This window comes from Ornithorhynchus anatinus, chromosome 1 (assembly GCF_004115215.2).
Source record: "Ornithorhynchus anatinus isolate Pmale09 chromosome 1, mOrnAna1.pri.v4, whole genome shotgun sequence".
Classification (NCBI taxonomy): domain Eukaryota; kingdom Metazoa; phylum Chordata; class Mammalia; order Monotremata; family Ornithorhynchidae; genus Ornithorhynchus; species Ornithorhynchus anatinus.
The window spans coordinates 123,325,194-123,350,223 of record NC_041728.1 but is presented as its reverse complement, the minus strand read 5'-3'; the positions used below and the strand labels follow the sequence as shown (position 1 = coordinate 123,350,223).

The 25,030-nt window shown below is 43.6% G+C and overlaps 1 protein-coding gene across 1 annotated transcript in view; it reads right to left on the bottom strand.

The window, feature by feature from the left end:
* Nucleotides 1-25,030, bottom strand: part of GPC1 (glypican 1) — a 446,939-nt gene that overhangs the window by 70,752 nt on the left and 351,157 nt on the right. Inside the window, exon 3 of the mRNA XM_029066910.1 lies at nt 4,174-4,565. Coding sequence (XP_028922743.1) covers nt 4,174-4,565 — 392 coding nt within the window. The remainder of the gene's footprint in view (nt 1-4,173; nt 4,566-25,030) is intronic.

Below are 25,030 nucleotides of genomic sequence, written 5' to 3'. Positions count from 1 at the left end.
CTTCTGCATGACACCCTCATCCTAGGGAGCACCAAACACCATCCTTATTACACCTCACTCTTTCATTCATTTTTTATGTTGTTTGTTAAGCACTTCCTATGTTCCAGGTACTAAAAACTGGGGAAGATATAAGCTAAATTCATGTCAATTAATCAAACAATCAGTGGCATTTATTTCCACGTGAGGCTCACAGTATTAATCCCCATTTTACAGATGAGGTAACTGAGTCACAGAGAAGTTGAGTGACTTGCCCAAGGTCACACAGGAGACAAGTGGCAGAGCTGGGATTAGAATGCAGGTCCTTCTGACTCCCAGGCCCATGCTCCATTCACTAGGCTATGCTGCTTCTCTATTATCATTTTATTTTATTATTTATTTGTTATTATTTATTTTATTCTCAGAGCATTTTTCTGAAGGAGTGGTGAAGGAGGGATTAGTAGTTTCCAGTTCAGAAACTCTGAAACCAAAGTGTGCAGCAGTTTAATATAGGTAATGCTACTAGTATTACTACTACTACTACCAACTGTGGTATTTGTAAAGTGCTTACTATGTGTCAAGGATTGTACTAAGCACTGGGGTAGATACAAGCTATTTGGGTTGGGCACAGTCCCTGTCCCACGTGGGGCTCACAGTCTTAATCCCCACTTTTCAGAGGAGGTAACTGAGGCGCAGAGAAGTGAAGTGACTTGCCCAAGGTTACACAGCAAAGTGGCAGAGCTGGAATTAGAATCCAGGTCCTTCTGACTCCCAGGCGTGCGTTCCATCCACTAGGCCACACTGCTTTTAATAGCTGTTGGTAACCCAAGAAAAATTGTCTGTGATGGACAGTTAGGTCAGTTTAGGCACTTTTTGTTGGGGTTACAGCAGAGTTTCCCCCAGTTATTACTGGACATGTACCTTCAGCTCTATGGACAGCAGAGTCTAACAAAAATCTTCAAAAGACATTAATGAATGAATGATTTGTTTGAGCATGCTACCTCCCTCCCCATGCCAGCAGGGAGATCAGAACCCATTTTAATTTGTGCCCATTGCTCTCCATCAAGGTATTCTGCTTCATTGGAGAACCATTTCAGAAGAAATTATAATAATAACAGTATTTGTTAAGCACTTACTATGTGCCAAGCACTGTTCTAAACTCTGGGGCAGATCCAAGGTAATCAGGTTGTCCCTCACAGGGCTCACAGTCTTGATCCCCATTTTACGTTTTAGCTAACTGAGGCACAAAGAATTTAGGTGACTTGCCCAAAGGCATACAGCTGACAAGTGGCGGAGCCAGGATTAGAACCCATGTCCTCTGACTCCCAAGCCTGTTCTCTTTCCACTGAGCTATGCTGCTTCTCGATGATAAAAGAGAACAGAGGGTTAAATAACTAGGCACTCTGGTATTCTAGGGCATGGAAGGGTGTGTGGATTGGCCTATTCAAGGCCCATGTTTGTTACTGTATTAGAGGAAATTATTCCTTCTAATGGAAAAGACACTATTTAACTCTAGGTGACCCAATGTAATTATAATAGGAAATCACTGATGGCAAAATACATTTACTGGGAAAATCCCTATGTATCTGGGCGATGGGTTCAGCCCAAGGTTAACTCTTCACTTGAAATATTGGGCCTACTGTATTATGACTCAAATCTCCTTTAGAGGCTTAGAGACTGGCAGAGTTGATGGGATTAAGACTGAATTCTTGGACCTACCTATAACTCCACTGGCCTCTTTCTCATAAAAGGTTACTGCAAAAAAACCCCACATATTTGAGACAATATACCTCTCTTTCTAAGGTGGAAAACAAAAAAGTGACTGAAACAAGATGAAATGACAATGGCAAACTTAGCAAAGGGAGAAGCAGCCATTTTTCATTGTTACAACTCTCTGAGATTTCATACAACTTAGGCAAAAGGTACAGTGGCATGCAAAAAGTTGAAACTCTCAGCGATTCCAAGGATTTATGAAAAACATTTGACTTTGGTCTCTTCTAAATTATGTAATTTTCTTCTTTTGTCTGTCACAAGTGTCATCAGAGTGTGACACTAATGAGATGTACGAAGGCTTTTGTGTAGCTGAACAGTTTTATAGGCCTGCACTGATAAATGGAGGCATTTATCACTGTTAATGCATTAATGTTTCTGTTTAAGATCTAAGTCTGGAATTTCTGCCTCAAATAATGTCGGCTTCTACTAAGCATTTTCTTCTAAAGGAAATTAATTAGTATTACAATTTCACATTCGCAGTTTAGTCACACCCAGATTCTTATTTCTATTGATTTCCATCTCTGCATGAAATGTACCAGTCATATTATCAAGTTAATTTTCTTCTACTATCTTATGCATTCAGTTGCAAACCAAGGGACAGATGCTGGCTGTTTCCTACTTGAATATCCCTGAATTCCATATATGTATAGGCCTGTCCTTTCCCCTCACTTTTAGAAAGCAAATTGGGTTGGACACAGCCCCTGTCCCACGTGGGGTTCGCAGTCGAAATCTCCATTTTACAGATGAGGTAAATGAGGCCCAGAGAAGTAAAGTGACTTGACCAAGGTCACACAGCAAGCAAGTTGACAAGCTGGGATTAGAACCCTTCTGACTCCCAGGCCTGTGCTCTATCCACTCTACCATGCTGCTTGCCCCAAAATACCCTGGCTTGTGCGCAAGACGGTTTGGTTTCCCCTTCCCATCAAGTCATAAAGTGCATTTCATTTGTATTTTCCCCTCAGGAGTTACTTCAACCACCAGGGAAATGTGTTTCCCTCAGTGCTCCTGCCCTCTCTACATATTTTTCCAATATTTCCTTTGACAAGCCCATATCCATTTCTTAACCACATTAACTTCAAAAAGGAAAACACCATGATATGATTTGGAGGATTGGCAAACCTCAACTAAGAGATGTGCCGGGAATCCCCAAGAGCAACTGAAGAAATAGCTAGCTTTGGACGCTCTATTCCCTTGACTAGCCCCCTTTGTCAGTGGGAATGAAAGTCTGATTTGTAGGGCCTGCACTTAACTTATCCTACCTCAGAGTAGTCTGGGGTTTCTAGCCATTTAAAGGACTAAGGATGTGACACTTTGGCAGCAAGTTTCCTTGGAATGGATGTGGGTTTGAGAGTAAGGAGATTTGGGATTAAGCCCCTCTCCTGCCATTAGTCTCTCAGTCTCTCTTGCCTCACAGAGAGGGTAATTTTGGGGCAGAATGACTTGCTTCAGATTCGTCATCTAAGAAATGTAGATAGTAGCTCTTGCCTCTTCCTACCTCACAAGTAGGATGTGAGGACAAACTGAGATAAGAAATGTCAAAGCACTTGGAGAAAATTAAAACACTATATAAAAATGGCATGCTTATTTGCAAACACTTCTTAGTCTCTTTATATTTTAGCTTCATAATCATCTGCATGGATCTATGGATCTATGGATTTTGTGAATGTCCTTATCCTTTTCTTCACATACTTAAAATTCATTGCATTTTTGCTACCTTTAAAGTTGCCATTCCTGGACTTCTTGCAACCATAAGGACTCCAGAAAGACCATCGACTGACTAGTTATAGTTAGGATTTGGGTTTTGCTTTTCTTGGTTTCCTGAACTTTGCTTCAGATCTGAGCATTTGGTAATGCAAAGCAGACCCTGAGTTTCGTGTGGGTGCCTGCCCACCGGTAACTCCAATAGATCAGCTTCCATTGCAAGTTCTTAGCTCATCCCCGTGGGCCTGTGGTAAGAGACTACACTTTGAGATATGTGAGAGGGTTTGGTCTGTGTGCCTCTCCCATTAGATGGTAGGCCCTTTAATGGCAGAGTTCCTCCCCACAGCATCTAATACAGTGTTAAACCCATAGAGGGCACTCAGCAAATACTGCTAACTCGGGACGGAATGGCTCACTTTTAGGGGACCAGCTGTTAGACTGCTTGGTGACTAGACGTTCTGATGATTAACAGAGTTGGTAGACAAGGTCTCTTCCCACAGTGAGCTTAGAGTCTAGAGGGATTTCACTAGATTTACTTTTTAGTGGGAGTTCAGAGGCCTTGCTGCAAGTTTGGGGATTCAATCAATGGTATTTATTGAGTTCATACTGTGTGCAGAACACTGTACTAAGCACTTGGGAGAGTACAATATAACCGAGTTGGAAGAAGCGTTCCCTGCCCAGAGAGAGCTTGCAGGGGTGGAAGGAGAGTTGTGGCCTACATACCTGAGACACCTTTTTGACGACATCGCCGCCGACGCTAAGGCCCTGAACGAAGGAACGCACTGCAATGAAGGCTCTGGTGGCTTTCAGCTTCAGTTCCCGCGGGACTTCCCCGAAAGGCTTGTGCTGCTCCGAGTGCTTCCCCATGCAGTCCAGGTAATCATCAGTGATGAGGTATTGGGGGTTCAGCAGCTTAAAGAGTCGCTCTAGCAACCGGGTCCAGAATTCAGTCAGGGCTTCTTCCAGGTTGATGTTGGAGCCCCGGTAGTAACGTCGCAGCTCGGTATACAAGTCCCTGAAGAGCTTGACATTCTGGCTATACAGCTCCCCGTACATGGTAGGAAACGTGTCGTGGAGAGACTTCTCTGACTTGTTCAACAAATCCTGAAAGTAACCTTCAGGGAGACAGAAGTAGAAACAGAATAAGTCAGGACCAAAAGACTCTATATGATGTAAGCCTGAATCATGTTTTTGTTCCCGAAAGATTGGATGTTTGAACTATCTTCGGGAGACCTGCTTCTGATTTTTGCTAGAACTCCAGCTGTTATTTTAGCCCCTGGAGAAGCGATAGTGAGAGCCATCTTGTACCCATAACCTCTTTTCCCCATCTAAGCACTAGGCATTTCTGAGTGGTTGCCCACAAAACCATCCATTAAGTAGGTAGTTCTCCTAGATTTGATTCATCTCTCAGGACTGCTTCTCTCTTGAGTAAGTGGCCAAACAAGAAAGATGGTCAAACAATAAGTAGCCATTAAAGTAAATGGATAGACCCCCCAATATGGGAAAACATGCAGCTCTGTGAAAGGCAAGAAGCAAAGCCTAAATAAATTCCCTGTCATGTCTTTAACTCCTCATAATCCCTGTGGATAATTAAACACTGTGTTGACTAAATTAAGGATGCAAAAAGCTTCTTTGCAGTTCTGTTACTTCACAACAAGAACACATTTTTGTGAGTTATCAACTTGCGGTAAGCAGATGTGGCAAAATCAATGTACATTCACACACATACACACCTACACTTATGTGTTCAAGAAATTCCACTAAAATGAAAGTTGAAATCTTCCTTATAATCCAGAGATGATTCAAATTGGTCAAAGTTGTGCACATTAACAATTAATAAAAGCTCCTGAGCAGAATTTAAACAATCATATTTGAGTCATTTTCATTAATTAAAAAAAGAGGATATGCATTTTTGTATTTTTGCTACAAACAGCACTGACTGCCTCTAAAGAAGCCATATTGTTGTAGTCTTTCTAAAATTTCACGTCAGTCACAGTAACCTTATCCTCTTAAGGGAAAATTTAGTTTTCATAACTAGAAAAAATAAACAACTGAGAGTAAGTATTATGATTTTACATCAACACACTACCAAAGGCAGTTAGGTATTCTTATTGTCACTTTTTGGGTGAGGAAACTTGAGGACTAGAGAGGTCAACTGATTTGCCAAAGGCCAGAAAGCATACCAGGGACAGTCCAGAACTCAGGTATCCTTGCTCTCAGCAACATGGTCTTTCTATTAGGCCATTATGTCATTTGGTGCCTAGATCTGGAATAACCTTACTCTCCACAAAATATCCTCCATATCATCTATAATAATAGTAATAATAATAGTTTTTTAAGTGCTTACTATGTGTCAAACACTGGGGAAGATGAAAGTTAATCAAGGTCCACATGGGGCTCACAGTCTAAGTAGGAGGGAGAAAAGAAAATCCCCATTTTGTAGATGAGGGGACTGAGGCACAGAGAAGTTAAGTGACTTGCCCAAGGTCACAGCAGACATGTGGCAGAGTCGAGAGAGAAGCAGCGTGGCTCAGTGGAAAGAGCACGGGCTTTGGAGTCAGAGTTCATGGGTTCAAATCCCGGCTCGGCCACTTGTCAGCTGTGTGACTTTGGGAGAAGTCACTTAACTTCTCTGTGCCTCAGTTACCTCATCTGTAAAATGGGGATTAAGACTGTGAGCCCCACATGGGACAATCTGATTCCCCTGTGTCTACCCCAGCACTTAGAACAGTAAGCGCTTAACAAATATCAACATTATTATTATTATTATTAGAACCCAAGACCTTCTGACTCCCAGGCCCATGCTCTAGCCACCACTCCATGCTGCTTCTCTGAATAACAACAGCATCTTTCCTCTCATCTGTGTGAGCTCCTCCGTGTTTCTGCAAAGTGGATGTGAGAGCTAAGCTCCATCCTACTAAATGTTGCTCTGCCTTTGCCTCATTTACATAGATGGGAGATGAATTCAGTGGAGGGAGATGCAAATTTGGCCTAAAAGTATGGTTGGTCCTCTTCCCTTAGGACCTAAAGAGCACCCCCTGAGGAAGTTCATTCATTTATTCTATTGTATTTATTGAGCGTTTACTGTGTCCAGAGCACTATACTAAGCGCTTGAAAAAGTACAGTAAAAGAGAGTTGGTAAACATGCTCTCTGAGACCACAAATCCCACTAGGAAAACAGGGCGGCACTTTCAAGTAGAAAGAACACGGGCTTGGGAATCAGTAAATTTAGGTTTTAATCCCTCTCTGGCCATTGCCTGCTATGTGTCCTAGGGAAATCAATCAATCAGTTAATCAGTGGTATTTACTGAGTACTTACTATGTGTAGAGCACTGTACTAAGTACTTGGGAGAGTACAACACAACAGAATTAGTATACATGCTCCTGGTTCATAATGAGGGGGCAAGCCATTAACTTCTCTGTATCTCAGTATCCTCATCTGTAAAATGGGGATTAAGGGAACATGTCTAACAACTTGGTTGTAATATTCTTTCCCAATGGCTTATCACAGTGCTCAGCAGAAAGTAAGTGCTCAATAAATAACACTGATTGATCGATCAATTAATTAAACTGTGAGCTACTTGTGGGATTGGGTCTGAGATGACTTTAGAGTTCATTGACCCTATTAAGTTCTGTAATAAGCTCTCAGGTAAAAATTGACTTTTTAAAATCGTTGCCTGAAAGTTACTAAACACTGTAGAGAGGAATTTTTCCTACTTGCCTAAAAAGAATCAAAGGAGTATTCCTTTCATCAATGAACAAGCATCTCAGTTGTGCTCCTATTTTAATGGATGTGGATTTTCTGTCAATTCTATATAGGTGTTTGGGGAGGGGAAAGGGAGGTGAAGGGGAGGGGTAGCTACTCAGACCTGAAGGTGACAAACACAAGCCTTTCTCAGTGTAAATAGGAACCAAATTCTGAGTGTTGCAGAACCTTTAGAGGTGTTGAAATGAAGCAGGCTGCACCCCTGTGTGAACACATATGAAGCACTGGCCATCTTGGATTCTTCACAACTCTGCAGGCAGACACTCTGACAGGAAGAAATATTGCTCAGGCCAGAGAAAGCCAGCATAGAATTCACCAGCTGTAATAATTAGGCTCAAAAGCACAGATGACTAATGGCCAGACAAGCACAGGACGGGAATAACTATATAAGTGAGAAATGCAGGGCAGAGCTCAGTGCAGAGATAATAAGTGAGAAGATGAAACATCAAGTATATTTAGCCTCAAAGAGAGAACTTTGTTAAAAGAGGTGTCATTGGTAAGTTTGAGGGCTCATGAAAACATTGGATTCTCAGCACAGGTTTTACTTTACTCTGGCTGAATGAAAGGTCCCACCCTTCCCTCCTTTTGCTCCTGAAACACATCTTTGAAACTAATTCACTAGGCTGCAACGTGGGGGGGGGGGGGGTGGAGGCGGGGGGGGTAATGGCCAGAGAGAAGAGGAGGCAAGTGGACACCGAACATGGTCACTGATAATGCTTTTCTCAAGCCTGCAAACTGGTCATTATTCTTGACTCCTCTCTTTCAAACCTCATATTCAGTCAGTCACCAAATCCTGTCTGCTCTTTTTTCACAACTTCAGAATTCATCCCTTCCTCTCCATTCAAACTGCCACATCACTGATCTAAGAACTTTTTTCATATTCCATCTCGATTTCTGCATCCATCTTCTCACAAATCTCCTTGCCTTCAGCCTCTCCCATCTCCAATCCATACTTCACTCTGCTGCCCAAATCATCTTTCTAAAACATTATTTTGCACACACTTCCTGCTTGTAAACTATTTGCTCATTGCTCTTCACATCAAACAGAAACTCCAGATCAATGGCTTTAATCAGTCAGTGGTATTTACTGAGCACTTATTCATTCATTCATTCAATATTATTTATTGAGCGCTTACTATGTGCAGACCACTGTACTAAGCCCTTGGAATGTACAAATCGGCAACATATAGAGACAGTCCCTGCCCTTTGACGGGCTTATAGTCTAATCGGGGGAGACAGGCAGACAAGAACAATGGCAATAAATAGAGTCAAGGGGAAGAACATCTCATAAAAACAATGGCAAATAAATAGAATCAGGGTGATGTACATCTCATTAAACAAAATAAATAGGGTGATGAAGATATATACAGTTGAGCGTACGAGTACAGTGCTGAGGGGGTGGGACGGGATGGGGGAGGAGGAGAGGGAAAGGGGGGAGAAGAGGGTTAGCTGCGGAGAGGTGAAGGGGGGGATAGAGGGAGCAGAGGGAAAAAGGGGGCAGCTCAGTCTGGGAAGGCCTCTTGGAGGAGGTGAGGTCTAAGTAGGGATTTGAAGAGGGGAAGAGAATTAGATTGCCGGAGGTGAGGAGGGAGGGCATTCCAGGACCACGGGAGGACGTGGCCCAGGGGTCGATGGTGGGATAGGCGAGACCGAGGGATGGTGAGGAGGTGGGCGATGGTGGGATAGGCGAGACCGAGGGAGGGTGAGGAGGTGGGTGGCAGAGGAGCTGAGCGTGTGGGGTGGGCAGTAGAAAGAAAGAAGGGAGGAGAGGTAGGAAGGGGCAAGGTGATGGAGAGCCTTGAAGTCTAGAGTGAGGAGTTTTTGTTTGGAGCGGAGGTTGATAGGCAACCACTGGAGGTGTTTAAGAAAGGGAGTGACATGCCCAGAACGTTTCTGCAGGAAGATGAGCCAGGCAGCAGAGTGAAGAATAGACTGGGGCAGGGCGAGAGAGGAGGAAGGGAGATCAGAGAGAAGGCTGACACAGTAGTCTAGCTGGGATATAATGAGAGCCTGTAGCAGTAAGGTAACCGTTTGGATGGAGAGGAAAGGGCGGATCTTGGCGATATTGTAAAGGTGAGACCGGCAGGTCTTGGTAACGGATCGGATGTGTGGGGTGAACGAGAGAGACGAGTCAAGGATGACACCGAGGTTGCAGGCCTGAGAGACGGGAAGGATGGTCGTACCATCCATGGTGATAGGGAAGTCTGGGAGAGGACCTGGCTTGGGAAGGAAGATGAGGAGCTCAGTTTTGCTCATGTTGAGTTTTAGGTGGCGGGCAGACATCCAGGTGGAGACATCCTGGAGGCAGGAGGAGATGCGAGCCTGAAGGGAGGGGGAGAGGACAGGGGCAGAGATGTAGATCTGCATGTCATCTGCATAGAGATGGTAGTTAAAGCCATGAGAGAGAATGAGTTCACCAAGGGAGTGAGTGTAAATGGAGAACAGAAGAGGGCCAAGAACTGACCCTTGAGGAACTCCAACAGTTAAAGGATGGGAGGGGGAAGAGGCGCCTGCGAAGGAGACCGAGATTGACCAGCCAGAAAGATAAGAGGAGAACCAGGAGAGGGTGGAGTCCGTGAAGCCAAGGTGAGATAAGGTGTGGAGGAGGAGGGGATGGTCGACAGTGTCAAGGGCAGCTGAGAGGTCAAGGAGGATTAGAATGGAGTAGGAGCCATTGAATTTGGCAAGAAGGAGGTCATGGGTGACCTTAGAGAGAGCAGTCTCGGTAGAGTGGAGGAGACGGAAGCCAGATTGGAGGGGGTGTGCAGAGCACGACAATAAGTGCTTGGGAGAGTACAATACAACAGAATTAGCAGACATGTTCCTTGTCCATAACGAGCTGCCAGTTTGTAAAGACTCAACGATGCCCCTCCTTTCTCTCTCACTACATACCAGCTCACATGCTTCACTCCTCTCAAACCAATTTATTCTCTGAGCTGCTTTCTTGTCTTTCTATCTATTATGATCTTATGCTTATGATCGCCCTCCTGCCTGAAATTACCTTCCACTTCACATATAGTAGACCACCACTGCTCTCCCTGTCTTGAACGCCTTACTACTAAAAATAAGCCCTCCTTTTCTTCAGCTCTCCCTCCCCTCCCCATTGCCCCACTCATTCCCTTTGTTCTACCTTCCCTTCTCATCCGACAGCACTTGTGTATATATGTACATATCTATAATTCTATTTATATTAATGCCTGTTTACTTGTTTTTATGTGTATATATCTATATAATTCTATTTATTTATATTGATACTATTGATGCCTCTTTACTTGTTTTGATGTCTGTCTCCCCCGTCTAGAATGTAAACCCACTGTGGGCAGGGATTGTCTCTATTGCTGAAATGTACTTTCCAAGCACTTAGTACAGTGCTCTGTGCACAGTAAGTGCTCAATAAATATGATTGAATTAATTAATAATAATAATGATGGTATTTGTTAAGGACTTACTATGTGCCAAGCACTGTTCCAAGTGCTGGGATAGATACAAGACAATCAGATTGTCCCATGTGGGGCTCACAGTCTTAATCCCATTTTCCAGGTGAGGTAACTGAGTCACAGAGAAGTGAAGTGGCTTGGCCAAGGTCACCCAGCAGTCAAGTGGCAGAGCCGGGATTAGAACCCACATCCTCTGACTTCCAAGCCCATGTTCTTTCTGCTAAGCCACACTGCTTCTAACAGCTTACCTCCTACAGGAAATGATCTGTAATTAATCTCTCATTTTTCTATCCACTCTTCCTCCCTTATTGCCACTTCAGCACTTCTGCATCACTATAGTGCTCACACCTTCCATTGACAGCATTTACATACTAATATTTAAATTATGTTACCTCCCCTTACCTGTAATTTATTTTAGTATCTGTCTCTCCCACTACAGTGTAAATTCCCCAGGGCTGGGATTGTGGTCTACCAACTCTCTTGTACTCTCCCGGGCACTTAGTATAATACTCTGCACCAAGTACTGAAAAAACACATTTGAAAGAAAAATATTTGCAAATAATGGGAGCCAGAGAAAGAACAAAGAGCAGACAGGGAGGGGAGCTATAGTACCAGGATGATACATAGAATAAATCAGAAAAAAATTATGGACTATCCAAATGACTACACATAAATACACAAGGACTGAGGGGGGTGTTAGAGGAGGATGCTGCACTGATGCAATCCAGTGTGTTAATTAGGAAGGCTTTTTGGAGGAGGTGAGGTTTCAGAAAGGCTCTGAAGAAGGGGAAGGTTGTAGTCTGGCAGATTGGCACCGGGGGGTAGGGGCGAAGGGGGCAGTAAGGAATGCTTGAACCAGGGTGGTGAGGAAGGGGCAGAGCCAGGAAATGATCTGAAGTGAGAAGCAGCGTGGCTCAGTGGAAAGAGCCCGGGCTTTGGAGTCAGAGGTCATGAGTTTGAATCCCGGCTCTGCCACTTGACAGCTGTGTGACTGTGGGCAAGTCACTTAACTTCTCTGTGCCTCAGTTACCTCATCTGTAAAATGAGGATTAAGACTGTGAGCCCCACGTGGGACAACCTGATTCCCCGTGTCTACCCCAGTGCTAAGAACAGTGATCTGCACATAGTAAGCGCTTAACAAATACCAACATTATTATTAAGGAAAGACGGGCCAGATTAAGCAGATGACAGTGTGAATGCTCATGCCCGGTGAGTTCAACTCCTCACTAACTTTAAGGCCTCCCATTCATACAACTGTTAAGGCTGCAGCTTTCTGGGATAGGAGGACAGTGGAGTTATGGAGAAAGATGGCAAATATGAGAGATGGAGAAAGTTTAAAAGGGAAGATGAGAAATTCTATTTTGGGCATCAATCAATTAATCAATCATTGGCATTTACTGGGTGCTTCCTGCATGTAGAGCACTATACTAAGAGCTTGGGTTAATATAGTACAACAGAGTCAGTAGACATGTTTCCTGCCTCCAAAAAGCAAACAGTCTAGAGGGGGAGAGAGACATTAATATACATTAAAATAAAATGGATATATATGTAAGTGATATGAGGCTGGGGTGGGGGCACGACTACCAAGTATCTAAAGGAATCAGATCTAAATGCATAGAGGACAAAAGACATATTGAGTTTGAGGTGCAGTCATCTTAGGGAGGAGAAAATGTAGGATTGTAGATAAGGGAAGAGGTGAGAGCCAGAGAGATAGATTTGTGAGTAATGCACTAAGGTGGTAGTTGACTCCATGAGAGCAAATCAGTGCCCTGAGAGAAAAATGGAGAATAATTTAACTGCTTACACAGTGCCAAGCACTGTACTAAATGCAGGGGTAATTGTAATATAATCAGATCAGAATCCCTCTCCCACCTGAGGCTCATAGTCTAAAGGGGAGGGAGAACAGGTATTTTATCCCTATTTCTACAGAAGATAAAACTGAGGCACAGAGAAGTTAAATGACTTTTCCAAAGTCATGCAGCAAGAAAGTGGCAGAGCTGTGGCGAGAACCAAATTCTAATAGTAATAATAGTCATAATACTAATAATAATGGTATTTGTTAAGTGCTTAATATGTGCCATGCCCTGTACTGAGTGCTGGGGGAGATACAAAATGTCAGATCAAAACAGGGCTCACAATCTAAGTAGGAGGGAGAACAGGCATCAAATCTATATTTTGCCGATGAGGGAACTGTGGCACAGAGAGGTCAAGTGACTTGCCCAAGTTCACACAGCAGATAAGTGGTGGACCTGGGATTAGAAAACAGGTCCTCTGACTCCCAGTCCCATTCTCGTTCCACTAGACCACACTGCTTCTTTAAGAATGAATGAAGAATGAGAAAAGCAGTGGATAAATCTCAGTCTCCCAGAGTTAAGGGATGAAAGCTGAGAGAGGAACGTCACTCTTGCATCTGTATTTTCACTCTTCATTCACCCCACCCTCAGCCCCACAGCACTTATGTACATACCCGTAATTTATTTATTAATATCAGTCTCCCACTCTAGACTATAAACTCACTGTGGGCAGGGAACATGTCTACCAACTCTGTTTTATTTATTGTACTCTTCATAGTGCTTCGTACAGTGTTCTGTACACAATAAGTGTTCAATAAATACCATTGATTGATTGATTGATTGGAAGAGAACCAAGTGAGTACTAGGCCATGGTACAATCTTAAGGCTCAGGCAAGTGAATTCCTAAACCAAATCCCAAAATGAAAGTGTGGGCACAGGCTGCCAGATAAAGTCTGTTTCATACTGAGCAAAGCCACACTGGTGTATGTAGTCCTCTGCTAGGAAGCCACTTGGGAAGAAAGCCTTGCAGCCATGAAAAGAAATCTATTACAGATTCCATTCGCAAGCACTTAGCTAAGTATCTTAATTTTAATAAGCAGCAAAAATGCCTCCAACAGGACTTGTCATAACACATGATTTATCAAATGCATTCACCTTGAATTTCTTATCTGGGGGAATTGTGATTCACCCTTTTCTTTCTCCTTCTGTCACACTGAATCTGAGATACATCAAAAGGACTGAACAAGAGAAAATGGCATTCCCGAGACAGCTGGTGAGTCATTGTGACTTTTGTCTTGGGCCTTGGTGGCCCCTGCTCATTTTATTTATTTACTGCTTTTCCCTTTCCTTGTCAGGTCCTCTGCTAAATCTCAATTGCCGCAGACTCGCTTGTCCTGATTTTTACAGAGACCCAACTTCCTGCACCCACAGCCCCAGTCTCAGTTTTCAACATGTGCTTTTGAAGAATGTCATAACCCAGAAAGGGGGAAAGGAAAAATTGAAGTTTCACTTCCATCTCAGTTTATGCAGTTGCCTTCAGGACCCCCAAACCTGAGTCATCCTCTTGGTACTTTTCTCTTGCCTGCCTGAACACCTGATTATAATAATAATAATAATAATAGTGGTATTTGTTAAGTGTTTAGTGTGTGCCATGCACTGTACTAAGCGCAGTGGTGGATATAAAGGAGAAAAGCTCATCTCCTCCAGGAGATCTTCCCAGAGAGAGCCCCCTTTTTCCTCTGCTCCTCCTCCCCTCCCCGTCACCCCTACTACCTGCTTCTGCTCTACCCTCCTCCCTGCCCCATAACACTTGTGTATATTTGTACATATTTATTATTCTATTTATTTTATTAATGATGTGTACATATCTATAATTCTATTTTTCTAGTTTGTTGCTATTGATGCCTGTCTACTTGTTTTGTTGTCTGTCTCCCCCTTCTAGATTGTGAGCCTACTGTTGGGTAGGGATTGTCTCTGTTGCCAAATTGTACTTTCCAATCACTCAGTACAGTGCTCTGCACACAGTGAGTGCTCAGTAAATACTATTGAATGAATATGAGCAAATCAGGTTGGACACAGTCCGTGTCCCACATGGGGCTCACATTGTCAATACTCATTTTACAGATGAGGTAACTGAGGCATAGAGAAGTGAAGTGACTTGCCCAAAGCAGACAGGTTCCAGAGCCGGGACTGGAACCCAAGACCTTCTGACTTCCAGGCCCGTGCTCTAGCCATGGTGCCATGCTGCTTCTCATGCAACGTTGGACAACGTGCAGAAAGGGGCCCACCATGATTAGTGGTATTTATTGAATGTTTACTGTGTGCAGAACGCTGTACTATGCACTTAATCAACAGATGATCACTTTCTGCTCTGGCATCCTGGAGTGGGAAGGGCTGGTGAAGAAGGCTAAGGCCCAGAACTTCCCAGCTTTAGGATGTTTCAGGCAATCTCATTTTTTAAGGATCTCTCTGAGGGGGTACAAGAGCTATGTCTCTGTCCAAAAAATGGGAAATTAGGCTTGAAAAGACCCAGCTAATTTAAGAGTTGAGTAACCTTCCACATAGGCAAGAGCTTTTTATCTAAGATTCAAATTCTCCTAGATCTTACGAGCTTTTTAAAAAATAATGCTTGGTAGGGGAAAAAGTAAGCTAAATCTAGTTTCCCGGCTGGAGTAATTTGGTCCAAATTGGAAGATGACGGTACGGCAGATCTAACACTGAATTGAAATGAACAGCTAGGGCAGCGGCATCAATTTGCACTCTGCTTTCAAAAACAAACTCACCAAGACTTGATAAACTTGTATAGAAGAAAAATGACTACCATCTGCTCTTAACTAAGATCAGGCCATTTTACATTCAATAATGATATGCGGAATTTTTTCAGAAATGTTTAGTTCTGCATCATTCTTCTTTCCTCCCTAACAACTGGCCTCTTCCTTCACCTGGACAATTAACTGCACTTTACACCTCTTCTCCTTCAGCAAAGCTGAATGTCCATCAGGGACACCTCTCCTGGGGGAGTTTACAGACCGGAAATATGTCATGTTTGCTTGCCCCACACAACTTTTTCATGGGACACTACATTTATATCAACTGCCTTACTGACCTTCAGGGAGCTCATTTGATTCATCAGAAACATATCACAGCAACAAAAATACCGTTTTGAGAGTGAAGGGACCAGGGAGGCTCCAAATTAAAGGCTTAAAAAATAAAAAGTCCCAGTGTCATTTAATCCCCATTTGCTTCTCTGAGGCACAGAGATGTTCAATGACTTGCCCAGGGTCACACAGCAGACAGGTTGAAGAGCTGAGACTAGAACCCAGGTCATCTGGCTCCCAGGCCTGTGCTCTTTCCATTAGGCATACTGCTTAGCATGGGATTCAGCATGGACATTAAGAGTAAAACTGTCTCTTTCAGGGAGTCTCGCGAAAGGGGATGCTTCCTTCTCCTGGATTTTCTGCATGCTGTTTCTCAATATTCTTAAATGAATATCTGCCACCAACTTGAACGTAGATTCATGGAAAATCTGCACTGTGGGTAAATCTCATTTGCCTCATCACTACTTTTACAGTTGCTTTCTAAATGAAGTATTAATTTCAGCCACATAGCTATGCCTCTACCATGACAGTAAAATGATTGAAAATGAGTGTAGCCTAAGAAACATTTGCTCTAAGGATTAAATACATTCTTGGCCGTATATTTCAAGAAGACATGCAGAGAGCTGAGTCACATATTAATGCGAACCCAAGTCTGGAACCATTGTGATGGGTAAGGTGGTTATCAAGGATTCTAAGGTAAAATAATTCCCAGCATGATTTTTCAACATTCTTTTCACTAAGTGCTTGACAAGCTTGTAGTTCAAATATTGATGTGATTAGAAAGGCAGTATTCTGCCTGAAATATAAGAGATGTTGGCAAGTAAAGAGGATGTGGCTTGCCAGAGGTCATGCTAAGATAACAGAGGAACCGGAATCAGAACTAAGACCCGTTGAGCCTCAGAGAGATATCAAATCCACTAAGTACCACTATCCCTTCTGGGAATGACACAATTCTTCCTTGCTTTCTGCCCAAATTAAAGCAGTCACTGGTTTTTATTTTGAGCCAAAATTTCAGAGAAGGGTAGTTTTTGGATAGTCAGTCTTAACCTTTATCTGTCCTAAATTACTACCCTTCCTTCTGACCTCCTACTTTACTTCCAGCATAAACTTACAGAAAAGGCTTGATTAAGTTTTCTAGAGCATGATTTTGAAACAACCTGCTTGACACCCACTCTCTCCTTCAACATCAAGGATCTCTCTTGCTTGGGAGTTTCTAAGTCCTTCATCAATTGATAGTACTTACTGAGCTCCTACATTTTGCAGAACACTGCACTGCATGTTTGAAAAAGTATAAAGCAGTTAGTAGTCACTGCCCTTAGTGTAGTGGGGGAGACAGACACTAAGATGGACACCTTGTCTCTTTTTTTAGTAGTATTTGCTAAGCACTTACTGTGTGCCAAGTACTGTGTTAAGCACTGTGGTAAATACAAGCTCATCAGGTTGGACACAGTCCATGTCCCATGTGGGGCTCACAGATTTAAACTCCTTTTACGGGTGAGGTAACTGAGGCGCAGAGAAGTGAAGTGACTTGCCCAAGATCAGATAAAAAGTGTGGCCTAGTAGATACAGGCCAGGCTTGGGAGTCAGGATGACCTGGGTTCTAATTCCGGCTCCTCAATTTATCTGCTGCGTAACCTTGGGCAAGTCCCTTCACCTCTCTGCGCCTCAATTCCCTCATCTGTAAAATGATGCTTAAGACTGTGAGCGCCATCTGGGTCTGGGACTGTGTCCACCTCGATTACTTTGTATCTACCCAGGGCTGAGAACAGTGCCTGGTACACAGTAAGTGCTTAACAAATACCACAACCAATGTCACACAATGGACCTATGTTGGAGCCAGGATTAGAACATGGGCCCTCTGACTCCCAGGCCATTGCTCTATCCACAAGGCCAAGACACTTCCTGGTTTTCTACAAAATGTGGCATCCTCCCTTTCTCCTTTCTGTTAAAGGAATGCAGATTTCATATTGTGGTGGAAAACCTTTGCTCTTTCTGTTAACAAAACCTTGAATGATCCTGCAAGTAGGTAGTAATAATCCTATAGAGTAAGGTAAGAGCCCAGGCTCTTCCTGTGTTTGGAAAGTCCAACAGATTTAAAGAAACATTCAGAGAGAGACAAAGACTTGTGAAATCCTGGATGGAAGCTTAGCTGAACCAAAGAAACACACAGTGGGACCCCTACATAATAATAATAGAATTAACAGTAACAGCGATAATAATAACAACACTACTTGCTAAGTGCTTAATACCTGCCTAGCACTACACTTAACTCTGAGATAGAAACAAGATAATCAGGTTCCACACAGTCCCTGTCCCACATGGAGTTCACTGTGTAAGTGGGAGAGAGAACAGGCATTGAAATCCCATTTTGCAGACCCGGATCCAATCTCCTGGGCATATTCTGGGCTGGACCTCGAGGACGGAACAAAGTGCTTAAGTTTTCCCACAGAACTTCAGATGAGAAAACTAAGGCTTGGAGAGGTTAAGGCCCAAGGTTACATAGCAGATAAGTGGAGGAGTCAGGATTAAAAACTGGGTCTCTTTACTCCCAGTACAGTGCTCTTTCCACTAGGCCACGTGACTTTCCTCATAATTACACAGGATGTCCTATACACCCACAACGATACACCTGCAGGGAGACTCACACCCAAACAACACACACACACACAACAGTGCCACTAATCCCCTATTGCCACCTTTTGTCAGCATTTGCTGTTAGGCAAGGGTTTTTCCCTTCCACTATTCTCTGAGAAGTTTCCCCTGCCACGCCTCAGTCAGGAGCATGTGCTGTCTTGTGGCCAGCCCAAAGAGAGAATTATGGAGATTGTTTTCATGATCTGTAGACCTGTGGAACTCTCCCTCCTTTGTCTTTGTAAGCCTTGCTTTATTTTAACCTGCCTTTCTCAGAATCTCATCCAAGAGTGAAGAAGGGGAACGTACAATATCAGGGCTTCATACATGCAGTCTTAGCAATACCACAGTTTCATGCATGCAGTCTTTTCTTTTCATCAGCACACTGGTCTCCCCAGTTGCCTTCATCTACTTTTTCTTCCATACCTTAAATGACAATCAATCCACTGATCCAAGGTTGAGTGCTTACTGAATGTAGGCCTTTACTAAGGACCTGGGAGGGTAATGCTCATTATAATAACAATAGTATTTGTTAAGTGCTTACTACTCCTCAAGCACTGTCTATGGTCTGGGGTAGTTACAAGTAAATCAGGTTGGATACAGTCCCTGTCCCACCTGGGGCTCCACAGTCTAAGTAGGAGGAAAGCAGGGATTGCTTCCCCATTTTACAGATGAGGAAGCTGACACACAGAGAAGTGCAGTGACTTTATCAGGGTCACACAGCAGCTCATTGGAAGGGCCAACATTAGAATCCAGGTCCTAAGTAGAGTGGCCTAGTGGAAAGAGGATGGCCTGGGAGTCAGAGGACCTGGTTTCTACTCTTGGCTCTGCCACCTGTTCATTGTGTGACCTAGAGCAAGTCACTTAACTTCTCTGTGCCTCAGTTACCTCATCTGTGAAATGGGGACTAAGAATGTGAGCCCCATGTGGGACAAGGACTGTGGCCAATAGAGAAGCAGCATGGCTCAGTGGAAAGAGCACGGGCTTTGGACTCAGGGCTCATGAGTTCGAATCCCAGCTCTGCCATTTGTCGGCTGTGTGACTGTGGGCAAGTCACTTAACTTCTCTGTGCCTCAGTTCCCTCATCTGTAAAATGGGGATTAAGACTGTGAGCCCCACGTGGGACAACCTGATTCCCCTATGTCTACTCCAGCGCTTAGAACAGTGCTCAGCACATAGTAAGCGCTTAACAAATACCAACAATTATCTTGTGTCTATCTCAACACTTAGAACATAGCCTGGCACATAGTAAGTGCTTAAAAAATATCACAGTAATAATAATAATTATCATCATCAGGTCCTTTGACTCCCAGGCCTGTGCTCCTTTCACTATGCAGTAGGGTCAATAGACACATTCCCTGCCTTCAGTGAACTTACAGTCTAGAGGGGAAGAATGGTGACTGGCATTGAGTGGACAAAGTCCAGCCTGGGTCCCAGTAGGCCTGGAGCCAGTCATCAGACTGTCAAACTCAGACCCCATCTTCTGGACATTTGGCTGGGCTGGACCTTGAGGACTGACCAGAATGTTTCAGTTTTCCCACAGAACTTTACTGATTCCAGCCTAGAGCCATGAAACAGTGTTTTTAGGGCAAAGTTCAGGGGCATTAAAGACTGAGTTCCAGGAGTTTGAATCAGTGCTCCCACTAGACTGTAAGCTCCCTCTAGATTGTAAGCTCAATGTGGGCAGGGGATGTGTCCATTTCATTGCTGTGTTGCACTCTCCAAAGCGCTTAATACAGTGATCTGCACACAGTGATAAGTACAAAATAATACAAAATGATAAATACAAAATGATTGATTGATTGGAACCATGAATTTGGTGCCCAGCAGGACGAACTGGCTGAGGTGGAAAGCAGCACACTGTACTCCAAGGAGGTTTCAAGGCAAGCTTGTCTCGGCCCACATCTCTCCTCGCCTCAAAATTCTCCACTGGATTCTTATGTTTCTCCAGTTCAAACAAAAACTTCTCACAGATGGCTTCATGGCAATCTCCCTCATCTTTTCTCCTTACCTATTTTCCAACTTGCGTCCTCATCCCTCCCCATCTACCCTTCTATCTGTACCTCACTGTCAACTCTCCCACACCTGTCCTCTCGTTTAAGCTGCTCCCCATATCAGACAGACCTCTGCTCTTCCCACATTCAAAATCCTTCTTAAATCCCAACTCCTCCAAAGAAGCTTTCCCAGCACCCTGTGCCAAATCATAATCTCTTCAGTTCTCTAGAATGTAAACTCGACCTCTAGACTGTAAGCTTGTGGGCACAGAATTTGTCTATCATTATATTGTTCTTTCTCAAGTGCTCTGTAAATACGATTGACTGATTTCGGCTAACTCTAGCAGTGTCGAACATACACCATACCCCTGTAGCACTCATGTACAAATGTGAACTCAGTTATTCATTTTGATGTCCCTACTTATAAATATTGTTATGTTTGTCTCTCCCATTGGACTGTGAGCTCCTTGAGGACAGGAGCCATGCCATTCTTTAGTCTGTCCTTCTCAAATGCCTAATGCAGAGCAGTGCAACAAGTGGCTGTCAGTAAGAGTTATTTCTACTACAATTATGAGAAAACCACTGATCTAATATTGGGTGCTTTCCTTAATAATTGTGGCATTTGTTAAGTGCTTACTAAATGTCAAGTACTGTACTAAGTGCTGGGAAAGATTCCACAAGGGGCTCACAGAGTAAGTAGGAGGGAAAACAGGTACTGAATTCCCATTTTTCGGATTCACAGAGAGGCCCAGAGAAGTTAAGTAACATGCTCAAGATCACACAACAAGTAAGTAGTAGAGTTGGGATAAGAACACGGGCCTTCTGACCCTCACGGCCATGCTCTTTCCATTAGAGCTTCCCCAGTATCCCTTAGGACATATTGGAATCTTAAAGATCATTGTTTCTGAGAGATGTCACTACTCCTGCACTTACTGTCTATGAAAGGAAAGGGGAGACACCTTCTTGGGTTCTCCCACTCTCTCCTTCACATTTTCTAATCTTCTCTTCTCTTTTTTCATTTGGACTTTACGTTCCTACTATTTCTCTTTCTCTTTTCACTTTTTATACTGTAAGAGTTCCAGGTTTTCTGCTCCTCTGTAAGAAATTTAAAGTATAAGGGCCACCCCAGGATTATATGTGCCAACTCCTGCCACACGGCAAAGGAGACAGACCCACTTATACAGCTTGGAGACGTCTCAGGAGCCTCTTTAGTAGTATAGACAGTGCTGGAAAATTCAAAGGAACTACGCAGTCAACAGAAATGAACCCGAAGCATCTGTTACCTCTAAAGATTTATGCACCAACAACTCCTTTGAGGCATATTCTTATTGCAACTGAGAAAAAAAAGGTGTTAAAGGAATGGAAATGTTGTTCTTAATGAAGGAGAAGAGAAAATGGAGGAAAATTTGTCTGTGGGTGAGGTGAAGGGGAGAAACTCAGCATGGGGCTTCATGTGAAGGGGCAACTGGGAGAACCACTGCTTGCTCCTCTAGGGCCTGCCTGCCTTAGGGGTGAGAGTACCCACTGATCCATTGGCCCACAATCACACTAGGTCAGCCTCGGTTCCAGGGGTCCCCCCCAAATTCTGAGCCCAACTAGGTAATTCAGTTCATTTTCAGAGGAGAACAGAGGTAGGGCTTAGATTAAAGCTTGTAGAACTACCCTGGAAGGGACTTTAAATCTTGAGTGATCCTTGGCAATGTTTGACATCTTTGGTATCCCATGAGCGCCCAACTGGATTATTGTGTCAGCCTCCTCTCTGATCTCCCTTCCTCCTGTCTCTCCCCACTCCAGGCTATTCTTCATCTTCCTATAGAAACTCTCTGGGCATGTCACTCCCCTCCTTAAAATCCTCCAGTGGTTGCCTATCAGCCTCTGCATGAAACAAAAATTCCTCAGTCTTGGCTTCAAAGCTCTCCATCACCTTGCCCCTTCCTACCTCACCTCCCTTCTCTCTGTCTACTGCCCACCCTGTAAACTCCGCTCCTCTGCCACTCTCCTCCTCACTGTTCCCCGTTCACGCCTATCCAGTTATTGGCCCCTGGCCCCTATCCTACCACTGTCCTGGAATGCCCTCCCTCCTCATATCGCCAAACTAACTCTCTTCCCCTCTTCAAAGCCCTTCTGAGAGCTCACCTCCTCCAGGAGGCCTTTCCAGATTGAGCCACCCTTCCTCTATGCTTCTCCTCCCCTCCCCTCTCCCCCCACCCTCTGCTTTTCCCCTTTTCCCTCTCCTCAGCACTATATTGTTTATTACCCTATTTATTTTGTTAATGAGGTGTATATCTCCTTGATTCTATTTATCTTAATGATGTTGTCTTGTTTTTGTTTTGTTCTGTTTTGCTTTGCTGTCTGTCTCCCCTGTTTAGACTGTGAGACCGTCACTGCGCAGGGATTGTCTCTATCTGTTGCCGAATTGTACATTCCATCTGCTTAGTACAGTGCTCTGCACATAGTAAGCACTCAATAAATACTATTGAATGAGTGAATGAATGAATGGTCCAAGACCAATCAGGACCCCTTGATTCACTTTGTTTCTCCTTGGCTGGACTGCAGTCGGACTGACTGCTGATGATTGGGCCCAGGGAATGAAGCGCATTGCACCTAGATTCATTTAGCTCCAAGTCATGCTTTGAGAGAAAGGGCTTCAAAAGCACAATCCAATACCACTTTCTGGACCAAGATTACCAGATCACATGTGGGAAAAACTTAGTAAGCCTCCACCAAGACGCAGGGTACTGATATCATGGCAGTAGAAACCACTGACAGCTACAATCAGTACTGGGGATGCATTTCATGTATGTCACACCCAAGCCTTGGTACACCGTGAGTGACAAGGAATCCACTAGGCTCCACTGCTCTACTAACTGTTCAGGTCTTTCCAACTGCTGATAATCTTGGTTCTGGACTGCAGAACTTGCAAGAGGTCTCTATTGTTTGCTTTGAGCCTACTGTAAAAGAGCAGTTACATGCTTACATCTGAGAAGTGTTTTGGGAAGATGGTAACCTTACTCAGCTCCTGAATCCCGTTATCTTTGAGAAAAGGACAGGGGGATGAGGGGCTGATAAGAGCTGAAGTAGTTGAAGTAAGAGGCCACCTAATTGAATAAGCTCTGTCAAGAACTCCTGATATCAATACCAGAGCTTAGTAATACCTGTACCTCCTCAGCTAAACAATTAGTTTGACCATCTGCTTGGGTTGAGCAGTAATTTAGGCCAGATAAGAACTTATGAAGGCTAATTTCATTTATTCCTATCTCCCAATTCAGGGGGGAGTTGTCAAAAATGTTCTGAGCTCTAGTAAAGCATTATTACTATTTGCCAGGTTGTTGCATCCCAGGGAAGCTAGAGATCATGGAACCTCTAAGGTCAAGTGGCCTGTCATTTTGGCCTTTTCCAACCTCCCACCCAATGGATTGAGGAAACAGCAACTTGTAGATCTGCACAGTATTTGACCACAGAGAGTAGCAAATGTGAGCATTAGTGGCTTCTTGCTTCTTATTGAAGTCCCTCAATCAATCAGTGTTTTTACTGACCACTTAGTGTTTGCAGAGCCCTGTGCTAAATGCTTGGAGAGCACCAGGGGGTAAATAGACATGATCCCTGACCCCAAGGGTCTTACGGTTAAGTGGGAGAGACAAACAAAATAAATTACTGCCAGGGGAAGAGACCAGGCATAAGAATCTATACATAAGTGCTGCACCTGGGGGTGAGTGAGTAAATTAGTGCTTAGGAGGTAGGACTAAGTGTATAGGTGATGTAGAAGAGAGAGAGAATAGGGTAAGGACATGAGAGTTTAATCAGGGAAGGCTTTCTGGAGGTGAATTCAGCTCCTTAGGGGGAATGGAACATGTCAACCAAACTGTTATAGTGTACTCTCCCAAGCACTTAGTACAATGCTCTGCACAGTTAGTAGAAGCCCTTCACTCTCTTTTTCTGCCTCATCTGTAGACAAACTGGAATTATTTTTAAAAAAAAGTCAACCAGTGAATCTGTGAAGATAAATGTAACCCGCCAGCCACCTAATATTTTGGAGTGACTAATGGCCTGGAATTTGGATCCTTGGGTATTTTCATCCATTTGACCACTTAGCTGCCTCTTTTACTATTTTTCTATAGGTGTCCTTCAGAAGCAAACTTTGTCTATAATTGCTATCTACCACATGAATGCAACCTATGAATGTGGTGCATTTTCTCATCATAAAGGCTGGCACCTTGCTGTGAGCCAAATAGAGTAATTAACCATTATCAATAAAGGGAGAGGGATTTATTTTCCTGGGCTTTTAAATAGCAGTTTGTACTCTTATGCAGTTGGGAGAAGCTGAAATTCTTTACCCACTTCTCCACTACCATCAGATTTAAAGAGTTTTAGAGTGAGGGACACGTGAATTCAGAGTAGCTGTGAAAGTACAGAAATAACAGCAATGACAACTCGGGCATTCTAATCTCCTTCCATGATCACTTCAACACAAGGGGTGGGCTGTATATTCTAAATGGAGATGGGCTTTAGGGCTGGTTTACTAAGGAGGGTTTAAGAAATCAAAAGTATAGGGCAGCAAAAGTGGCTATCATTTAAAGCTTGTTCGGGGAGTTTTAAACCCAGTCGAGTATATACTATAATATGTATAGCCACACACACATATGGAGGTATAGGCACATTTCCATAGAAAATATTGCCATTGAATCAGTAGTTCAATAGTAATGATCTGACAGAAAGGTCAACATTTGAACTGATATAAAAGTACGGGCCCCTTTCACAGTCTCTTCTGAAAGAAGAGCATATAGCTCAGCAGGCTAAAGCCCACTGGGTCTTGTGACTTGGGCAGAGTTGCCTGAGTCTTCTGGGTCTCCATCTTCCCATC